Source organism: Suncus etruscus, chromosome 4 (assembly GCF_024139225.1).
Source record: "Suncus etruscus isolate mSunEtr1 chromosome 4, mSunEtr1.pri.cur, whole genome shotgun sequence".
NCBI lineage: Eukaryota > Metazoa > Chordata > Mammalia > Eulipotyphla > Soricidae > Suncus > Suncus etruscus.
Window position 1 is genome coordinate 2,198,833 of NC_064851.1, and position 10,238 is coordinate 2,209,070.

General features: G+C 55.8%; 1 protein-coding gene across 1 annotated transcript; it reads left to right on the top strand.

Annotated features, from left to right (window-relative positions):
- The first annotated feature begins 3,649 nt into the window (after positions 1-3,649).
- RTL6 (retrotransposon Gag like 6) lies at positions 3,650-4,818 on the top strand. The gene is given in 4 exon segments (XM_049771517.1): positions 3,650-4,409; positions 4,412-4,619; positions 4,621-4,751; positions 4,754-4,818. Coding segments are annotated over 4 exon segments (1,164 nt in total).
- Positions 4,819-10,238: the final 5,420 nt, after the last annotated feature.

A 10,238-nucleotide genomic window follows, 5' to 3' on the forward strand; every position in this document is an offset into this window, starting at 1 on the left:
TTAAACATTTAAGAATTTGTTTTGGGGGCCACATCTGGTGATGCTCAGAATCACATGGAGCAATGCTTGGGGACCAAAATGAGGTGGGCCGAATGCCAAACAAGAGTCTTAACCCTTGTACTATTTTGTATGGCCCTTACTATTAGTTATTGGAAAATTATTCAGTTTTGGGCCACATCCAATGCTGATCAGGGCTTACACTTGGCTCTGCACCCCGAAATCATTGGGTGCCAAGGATCAAACCATGGTCAGCAGCAGGGCAAGCACCTTACATGCTGTACAATAGCTCCTGCCCCTGGAAATATTTTTTAAATGTTTAGTAGAATTCACTAGTGATGTTATCTGGTACTGGGCTTTAGTGCAAATTAAAATGTTAATTTTAATGCTTCCGGTAGGGTTATTCAGATGGTACTGTTGAATTGGTGGCCTGGATCTTTCTAAGAACTTACCAGTTTCCTGCAGGTTGGGTACAGGGTTTTCTTATGATCCTTTTTACTTCTCTAAGTCAGTAGAAATGTCTGCTCACTTTTGATTTCCAAACTTTGGTCTCTTCTACTTCTTAGTTACTTTAACAACAATTATGTCAATTTAGTCGATCTCTTTGAAAAACCAATTGTTTAACGAATTGCTGTTCACCATTCCTCTCTTCTCTTTTGTTGATCTCTTCTTTAACTGTTATTCCTTCCTGTTGCATGTCTGCTTGGAGCTGAGGTATCTAGGTGGAAGCTTTGGTTATCATTGGCTATATTCATTTGCTTTTTTGTTTTTGGGTCACACCCGGCAGCACTCAGGGGCTATTCCTGGCTCTAGGCTCAGAAATCATCCCCCCTGGCAGGCTCGGGAGACCATATGGGATGCTGGGATTCAAACCACTGTCCTTCTTGCCTTGCATACAAGGCAAACGCCCTACAGCTGGGCTATCTCTCCGGCCCCATATTTCTTCATTTGCAATAGAACTTCTTCAGCCTCTGCATTTTCCTGATGTGTTCTTCAGCTATGTTCTCTCAGAGGGTAGTGTTTGATTTTCTCTAATGGGGGTAGTGTTTGATTTTCTTTAGTCTGAACCCAGACATGCGACTTGGTGGTAAAATACTTGCCTTGCATACGAGGACTTTTATGTTTGATTCTTGGCATGATTAAAAGAAGAAAAAGTTTAATTTTCATTGCCTCAAAACATTTTTAAATTTCTCTTTGTCATTTGCTTTTTTCCCAATGGGTTATTTCAGAAAGCATTGAAGAGGTGCTTAACTTCTTCTTCTTCTTCCTTTTTTTTTTGGGGTCACGCCCAGCAGCGCTCAGGGGTTACTCCTAGCTCTATGGACCGTATGGGATGCCAGGATTTGAACCAGCGACCTTCTGCATGCTATCTCTCTGCCCCGTGCTTAACTTTTCTTTTCTTTTCTTTCTTTTTTTTTTTTTTTTGGTTTTTGGGCCACACCCGTTTGACGCTCAGGGGTTACTCCTGGCTATGCGCTCAGAATTCGCCCCTGGTTTAGGGGGACCATATGGGATGCCGGGGGATCAAACCGCGGTCTGGTCAGTCCTATGCTAGTGCTTGCAAGGAGACACCTTACCTCTAGCGCCACCTTCCTGGCCCCTTAATTTTTTAAATTAAGTGTAAGTACTTAAGTCTCCAAGTTTCTTTGTTAACTGTTGTCTCACCTGCTGTTTGAAGAGCCATTTTTCAATCCCTTTTCCATCCTTTCAGTTCTTTCAAGTTCAGGCGATACTTGCCTTACGGCCTGTTGGTCTGCCCTGGAGAGGAGACTGGAGAAGGACATGCCTTCAGCTTCCACGAACAGCGACTGTCTGTTGGGATCCAGCTTCTGTGACCACAGTGTTCCGGAGACAAGACTGGGTGGCCGAGCCAGACACACTGGCACTGATAATTGAGAAGGATCCTTAAGGTCAGTGGAACACCCAGTTGTAAGCCCCATGGAAGCACCTACTGGCTGGCCCTGAGATTCCTGGGATTAATTTGCAAAGGCTGTTTATAAACGTCCACGTCCATGTGGGAAATACGACAGGTACATATTTTTCAGTAGGAAAGCAGGTAATAAAAGAAAAAAAAAAAAAACAGGCTTTGCAAACATCTTTTAATAGGGAAATAAACAAAACAAGAACAAAAATACTTAAATACTTCCACATACTAGCAAGGGTTCCTCCTGGCTCTATGCTTAGAAATCGCTCCTGGCAGGCTCGGGGGATCCTATGGGATGCCGGAATTTGAACCACTGTCCTTCTGCATGAAAGGCACATGCTCCACCTCATGCTATCTCTCTGGCCCCCAGATTGATTTTTTTTTTTTAGCCAAATACATCGTAGAAAGACTGGATGGTTCTATCCACTGGTGCCCAGTAAGAGAAGACAACAAGCTTTCTTTGACATCAGCCTTTGCGACAACGAATCCCTATTCAGGAGATGGATCCTGGCCCAAGCAGGCAACCTTAGATACAAATTGCAAGGGCTGGAGCGAGAGCACAGCGGGAAGGGCGTTTGCCTTGCATGAGGCCGACCTGGGTTCGAGCCTGGGCATCCCCTAAGGTGCCCTGAGCCTGCCAGCAGCGATCCCTGAGTGCAAGGCCAGGAGGAACCCCTGAGGGCTGTCAGATGTGGTCCAAAAAGCAAAAACTAAAAAGCAGGGGCTGGAGAGATAGATAGCATGGAGGTAGGGTGTTCGCCTTGCATGCAGAAGGACGCTGGTTCCAATCCCGGCATCCCATAGGGTCCCCTGGGCCTGCCTGGGACAATTTCTGGGCAGAGAGCCAGGAGGAACCCCTGAGCACTGCCGGGTGGGACCCAAAGAAACCAAAATAAAATAAAAATAAAGCAAAAAAATAATAAATTTATAAAATTTAAAATCCAAAAAAATATAAAATTAAAAAAAATAAAAAATATAAAAAAAAATAAAATAGGGGCCGGGCGGTGGCGCTAGAGGTAAGGTGCCTGCCTTGCCTGCGCTAGCCTTGGATGGACCGTGGTTCAATCCCCCGGTGTCCCATATGGTCCCCCTAGCCAGGAGCGACTTCTGCGTGCATAGCCAGGAGTAACCCCTGAGCGTCACCGGGTGTGGCCCAAAAACCAAAAAAAAAAAAAAAAAGAAAAAACTAAAAAAAAGAAAATAATAAAAAATATAAAAAAAAAAATAAAAACCATAAGGCGCTCTTCCCCAAAAACCAAACCACGCCACTCGACTGAGCTTCGCCCTCAGAGCTCAGGGAGAGGAGTGACGGTCCCACTGGAAGAAGCGGGAAGCCGAGGAGCAGACCACGCCCATCAGCTCGCGTCCGATTGGCTGCCGAGGAAGAACACCCGCCCAGGGGCGGGGCACGCGCGGCTTCCGGGGCGGGACCAGGCCGCCGCGCTTGCGCACACGCGAGCACGCGGCTGGTTTCCAGGGCAACCCGCGCGCGCGACCTGACTTGACCCGCGCGGAAGCACTTCCGGGGCGTCGGCGCCTGCCAGGCCCGGCCAGGTGGAGCCCGGGCCGGAGCCCTTCGTTCGCGCGCGGGGAGGGCGCCGGGAGGGCCGGGCTGCGTGCTTGTGTTTCCCTCCGGATTCTGCAGGCCCGGCCGAAGCATCCCGCAGCAGCTCCGGGCCCGGCTCCAGCCCCTGCTCCAGCCTCAGCCACTGTTCCAGCCCCTGCCCCATGCACCAGCTCCAGCCTCAGTTCCAGATCCAGCTGTGGCTCCAGATCCAGTTGTGGCACCAGTTGCAGCCCCGGTTCCAGCCCCTGCCCCATGCACCAGCTCCAGCCTCAGTTCCAGATCCAGCTGTGGCTCCAGATCCAGCTGTGGCTCCAGTTCCAGTCCCGACTTCGGCCCCTGCTCCATGCACCAGCTCCAGCTCCGCTTCTGCCCAACAGCAGCCCCTGCTCCAGCCTCAGCCCCGGTTCCAACCCCTGCCCCATGCAGCTCCAGCCTCAGTTCCAGATCCAGCTGTGGCTCCAGATCCAGCTGTGGCTCCAGTTCCAGTCCCGACTTCGGCCCCTGCTCCATGCACCAGCTCCAGCTCCGCTTCTGCCCAACAGCAGCTCCTGCTCCAGCCTCAGCCCCGGTTCCAGCCGCAGCTCCCTGGCCCAGTGTCAGCCCCAGTTCCAACTCCGCCCCTGCACGCCATGCAGCCCCAGAGCGACAAGGCCCAGACGCCACCAGCCACGGGCACGCCGGTGGACGACGTGGTGGACACGCGGACCTCGTTGCGCCTCACCAACTCGGCGCTATGGCGCGAGGCTTCCACGCTGCGGGCCGAGAAGGCCAACCTGACGCACATGCTGGAGAGCCTGATGGCCGAGCTGGCACTGCTGCGTCTGAGGGTACGCGTCCCAGGGGCGCTGCAGATCACCCCACCCGTGTCGGCCAGGGCCTCGGGGGGCACCTGTCCACTCACCACACTGCCCACCTCGCTGCCAAACCCTTCTCGGGCGACCCGGGCCAGCTGGCCGGCTTCCTCATGCAGATGGACCGCTTCATGATCTTCCAGGCCTCGTGCTTCCCTGGCGAGGCCGCCGCGCGCGTGGCTTTCCTGGTGTCACAGCTGACCGGCGAGGCTGAGCAGTGGGCCATCCCGCACATGCACCCCGACAGCCCGCTGCGCACAGACTACCAGTCCTTCCTGGCCGAAGTCTCCCCTGAGGCATGCACGCCGTGCCCAGACCCGCAAGTCCACAGCTGGGTCCCACCGCACGGTGCATGAGCACCAGACGCTATGCCACCAGCTGCCCACCACCTCCGCCACCAATGGGCCCTGCCCTTGCACCCCGCCACCAACGGGACTAGCCCCTCAACTGCCCTACCTGCCCGGGCTCGGAACCTTTAAGGATTGGCCCCAGCTCGGGCCTGTCCAGCTGCTCCTTCCCTTTTGAAGCTGCATCGACAGCTACCCTCCTCCTTCCTTTCCCTCTGTGCCCTCTGCCTTGGCTTCCTCCTGTCCTGTCCCAGCTCCGTGCATGCCAGGGCAACCCCCTTTTGTTCACAATGGTTCTGCTCTTGATATGGGTAGACCCTGTGGTCTCCCACTGTATCCCCCATAGGCCCTGCCCTGTTTGCTCTCTTCCAGCCCTCCAACACAGAGGGCCCCACACTCAGGCCGGTGGCTTGCAAGGGATTACTTGAATATGTCTTCCTACCCAGGGGTGCGCATTAGCCACCAGTGTGGCAAGCCCGGGCCCGATCTCCCTGGTGACCGCTGCTGTGACTGTCACCAGCTTCGCTCCGTGAGAATGCACAGACCTCAGGTGCTCCTGCAGCCACTCCAAGGAGGTGCCCTCCATCTGCACCGGGCTACACCTGGCTGCACTGTTACCAAGCGCCAGTGCTGGGCTCTGCCAGACTGCCAGTGTGGCCAGCTTTGGGCCCCTTCAGGGCACCGCTGTGGGCATCTGTCCAGGCCCTCCCTTGTCTGCAGGACCACTCTGTGGTATTCACTGTCAGGTGTTGCTGGGCTCTCAGGCACGTATCAGGGTTTATGGGGTAGCCCTTCAGCCTCCTCAAGTCTCCAGAGAAAGATGGATTCCCAGCCACACCAGCTCCAAGATCGACCTCTGTGTCTGGATCAGGGCTCATGAGGGACGACGCCTCTTCCAGGCAGAGGGCCTGCTTTCTGCGAGGGCGACCATCCCTATTCTGAGGCAGCAACCCCTTCCATGCTCATCTCTTGGAATCTGTCTCAGCAGCTGTGTCTCAACCTCAGACTTGGGAGGGGTTACGGGGGTGTTGGTGGCGATAGCTGTCTGCTTTCAAGAGTGGCCCATGCCTGTGACTGCTCTCCCTGGCTCGGTGTCCTCTCCTGGGGACTTTGCTGTGGCTGGGATGGGCGATGGCATTCCTAAAGCCCTGCTCGGCCACCCATCTGGGGGCCCTAAGTACCAGCCCAGGTGGAACCGTGGTGCCCACGAGCCAGGAGGAGTGGAGGGCTCCCCTGTTCCTGGCTGCACCCTTGGGAGTCCAGGCTCTTGTTACTTGCCTTTTGCCTTCTTTTTTTTTTTTTTTTTTTTTTTTTTGTGGTTTTTGGGTCACACCCGGCAGTGCTCAGGGTTTTTTCCTGGCTTCGTGCTCAGAAATTGCTCCTGGCAGGCACGGGGGACCATATGGGACGCCGGGATTCGAACCAATGACCTTCTGCATGAAAGGTAAATGCCTTACCTCCATGCTATCTCTCCGGCCCCGCCTTTTGCCTTCTTGCAGTTGTTTTTAGACGTGCCCAGACCTGAGTGGTGCTGGGCATCCTGGGAAGGTTGGCGGGGCACAGACCAGTTTCCAGGGTCCTGGCCAGGGGCAGATGCTTCTCTCAGGTCCCACATGGGTCTGGCCTGGTCCAGCTGCTCTATCCCATTTGGGTGCTTTCTGGACTGTGACCCCTTCTGTCAGGACACTCACCCGATGCTCAGATCACCCACACTTGGGGTACCCACCTTGGGCTCTGGGGCCTGAGACTGGGGTGCCCAGAAAAGGGTTCCTGGGACACAAGCTTGAGAAGATAATCACAAATGTTTCTTTTTTGCTTTTTTATTCTAGTTCTCAGCAAAACAGGAGTTGCTTCATGAAGGGGACAGGCTGATTCTAGGGCAGTGGGACCCCAGGACCCCAGCTACGTGGTGGCACCGCCTGGGAAGGGGTTGAGACTCCAGAAGCATTTCCTGGGAAGCACCTGCAGGGTAGACTGAGGAAGGTGAAGAGGAAGATGGGCTGGCTGTTTCTGTGATGCTGACAGAGTCCCTCTGACCTGTCGGGGAAGTGCAGGGAAAGATGGGGGATGAGAGTCTCCCCAGAACCCTTCCTGACAAAGGCAAAGGTTTGGGCCGAGAGATAGCAGCTGGGGGTGGGAGGAGGCCCGCAGTGGCAGCTCTGAGCAGACTCGGGGATCTGTGGTCCTGACTCAGTGGGGAGTGAGGTGGGCTGTGAAGTTGGCCCCTGAACCCCCCTGCCAGGGTCCCCTCTAGCTACAGTGTGGGGGGTGAGGGGACAGAGGCAACTAGCATCCTACTCCAGCTGCACAGCATAACCCAGTGTAGACAGACATTCTGCAAAGGCAAAGCACAGAGCCAGGGAATGCAAGTATGTGAGGGGGCTGATCTGATACCCCTTGGGTCCCCCGAGCACTGCCCCAAAGGGCCCCCTTGGATAAAGCCGGGTGGCTGCCTGAAGCCTGCTTCTGGGCTTGAATAGTGGCTACTTGACTGTCCCCAGGTCGAGACGTGCCACTGGAGGGCCCCTTCCACGGGTGCTTTCCAGCCCTACCCAACTTGGCTTTGCCGGTGACCCAGGGCAAAGCCCAGTGGAAGTTTCGCCCCTTGGAGATCAACAGCCATCTAGAGGGGTCAGGAAGCGCCTCCATTTGGTCCCCTGAATGCAGTGGCAGAGCCGGCATAGGCCTTTTTTTTTTTTGTCTCTGTGGGCAGAAGGGCCCCAGAGCTGGTCCACAGCCTCACTGCCACCAGCAGACCTCTGTGCCTGCCCAGTGCCCTCCCTGGTGGCTGGCAAAGTCTCGCCAGCCAAGCCGGGACTGTGCTTTGGGATGTCCCAGTGACCAACGGGCGTCATCCCCACGTGGGGTGGTTCCAGGGTTGTCTGTCCCCAGTGCTGGCCTGGGGCCTGTCTGAGCCGGTCACTTACTGAACTGCCGCCCGGCCCCACCTTGTTCCCTTCCGGTCTCCCAGGGTACCCGCCGAGGATCTGCCAGGTTGTCACCTGAGTGGCCACTGGTGCTGGGGATTGGGAGTAGGTCAGTGGGCTTGTGTCCCCGTTCTTGGTGGGGTTGGGTTGTCTTCCAGGGAGCGAGTGTGGGTGGGTTCAGCCCTCACCTGTCTGAGGGGACCTAGACCATGGGGGTAATGCACTAATGGAGCCCACAAAGAGGTAGGTTTGGGATCTGGTTGGTTTGGGGGCCACACCTAGCAGTGCTCAGGCGTTACTCCTGGCTCTGCGCTCAGCAATCGCTTCTGGGAGGCCTGGGGGACCACATGGGATGCCGGGGATCGAATCTGGTTCTGTCCCAGGTCGGGTGCATGCAAAGCAAACATCCTACCCACCCACTGCTATCGCTCCGGCCCCTCAAATTTTTATTTTCAATTTTTTTTTTTTTTTGGTTTTTGGGTCTCACCCGGCAGTGCTCAGGAGTTACTCCTGGCTCCATGCTCAGAAGTCGCTCCTGGCGAGCACGGGGGACCATATGGGACGCCGGGATTCGAACCGATGACCTTTTGCATGAGAGGCAAACGCCTTACCTCCATGCTATCTCTCCGGCCCCTATTTTCAATTTTTTTAAATTAAAATATTTAGTTGTTTGGGTGAGAGCAAAACAACAGCAGGAAAGGGACTTGCTTTGTATGTAGCCAACTCTGGTTTGATCCCTGGCAGCCCATTTGGTTCCCCGAGTAGTGCCTGGAGTGAACTCTGGGCATCACTAGGTATATATATATATATATTATATATATATTTTTTTTTGGTTATTTTTTTTGCCACATCTGTTGGTGCTCAGGTTTTATTCCTGGCTCTGCACTCAGGCATCACTCGAGGGGTCTTGGGGGACCTTCTTGGGTGCAAAGGATGGAAGGAGACCCTGAGCCCCGTGTGAGGCAAGCTCCCTCCCACTGCTGTGGTACACTCTGGCCTCGTTCCTCCTGAAGGTAATCTGGGGTGGGGGGAATAGGATACAGGAAGACCCCTAACATGAAAACAGGCTCCCGAGCCCCCGTGTCGTGCCCTTGGCAATTCTCAGGGCCCTGTGGCTTGGGCTGTTTGCCAGGAATCTGCATTTGTGCCAAGGTGATGCCGAGGTCTCTCCCATGCCCTTGGCAGTGCTGGCTCTGAAGGGCAGGGCTGCTCTGGTGGGTGAGGTGGGTGGGGGTCCCTTTGCTAGCAGACCCTTGTCCTGGGGTTGCCACCTCTATGTGTGGGTGTGGGAAGGAAAGTACAAGGAGTCTGGGACACCCCCCCCATTGACATGCCTGCAGAAAAGGGTCCTCGGGGTGCCAAGCTGCACCTCTGGCTGCCCCCAGGGGAGGTACAGAGCTGGACCCTTCAAGGCCTGGACACTAGGTCAGGGGGACCCTGGCACCCCTGGTTCTGCCCCATGCATCCCCTGTGACCCCATTTCACTGTGAGAGTCCTGACTGACTCCTCTGTGCCTGCGCTCCTGGGCTCCCCACTCCCCGAGTCTGAGGAAGCCCAGGCTCCGATCCTCAGATAACCCCTGAGAAAAAAGGAGGCTCCTCAGAGATCCTCAGAGACCAGGACAGAACTCTGCAGCACCCGTCACACCCACCCCTCTTGCTCCTGGTCTCCAAGCTGAAGCTACAGCCTTGGAGCTGGGTCCCTGGAGGATGGGCAGAGCCAGATCTGCCTAGGCCCTGAAGGGAGAACAGCTGCCCCGGAGTTGGGCTCCAAGGTCTGGAACACACTGTGGGTACCCACACCCCTGCTGGAGGGTGTCAGCCCCTCTCACCTCACCCCTGCCCAAGGGTATCAGCCTCTCACACCTCACTCTGCTGGGGGGGGTATCACAGTCCCTCACACCTCACCCCTTCCCAACTTACAGCCTATCGTACCTCACCCCTGCCTGGGGTATTAGCCCTTCACCCCTGCTGGTCGGTATTGAGTCCTTCATACCTCACCCTTACCCAATGTACAGCCCTCACATCTCACCCCTGCCTGGGGGTATCACAGCCCCTCAGACCTCACCCCTACCCAACATACAGCCCGGTACACTTTGCCCCTGCTGGGGCGGGGTTATCACAAACCCTCACACTTCCCCTCTCACCTTATACCAGGTCCCCATCTCTGAGCGTATCTGACAATCTGACCCCAAGCCTATTCACCCCTACCTTCACACTTCGTTCGCTCCCACTGGGGGTGATCCTGGCGACAGTGACCAGCACTGAGCCCCACAAAACCCAACCTTTCCTGGGGTCACTTCCTGCTGCCCTGAATGCCCCTGCCCCAATCTCCCAGGATTCCTCTCTTCTGTCTGGAGGGGACCACGGAGAGCCGGAGCTGTGCTAGAGGTCTGTCAGAGCCTCAATGGGGTTGGGAGGGCACAGGGTGGGGCTCAGTGATGGCTGGGGACAGGGCAGCCAGGCAGGCCAGGGCCTGAGACATGGGGGGACAGAGTGGGCAAGGGGCTGGGAGGGGCAGGCAGGGGGCAAGAGGAGCGGGCAGGGTGGGGTGGGCCAGGACCAGCACAGGGCAGGGCAGGGGGCAGATGCGGTGGAGGTTACCAGGCTGCAGCACCCAGTGGGG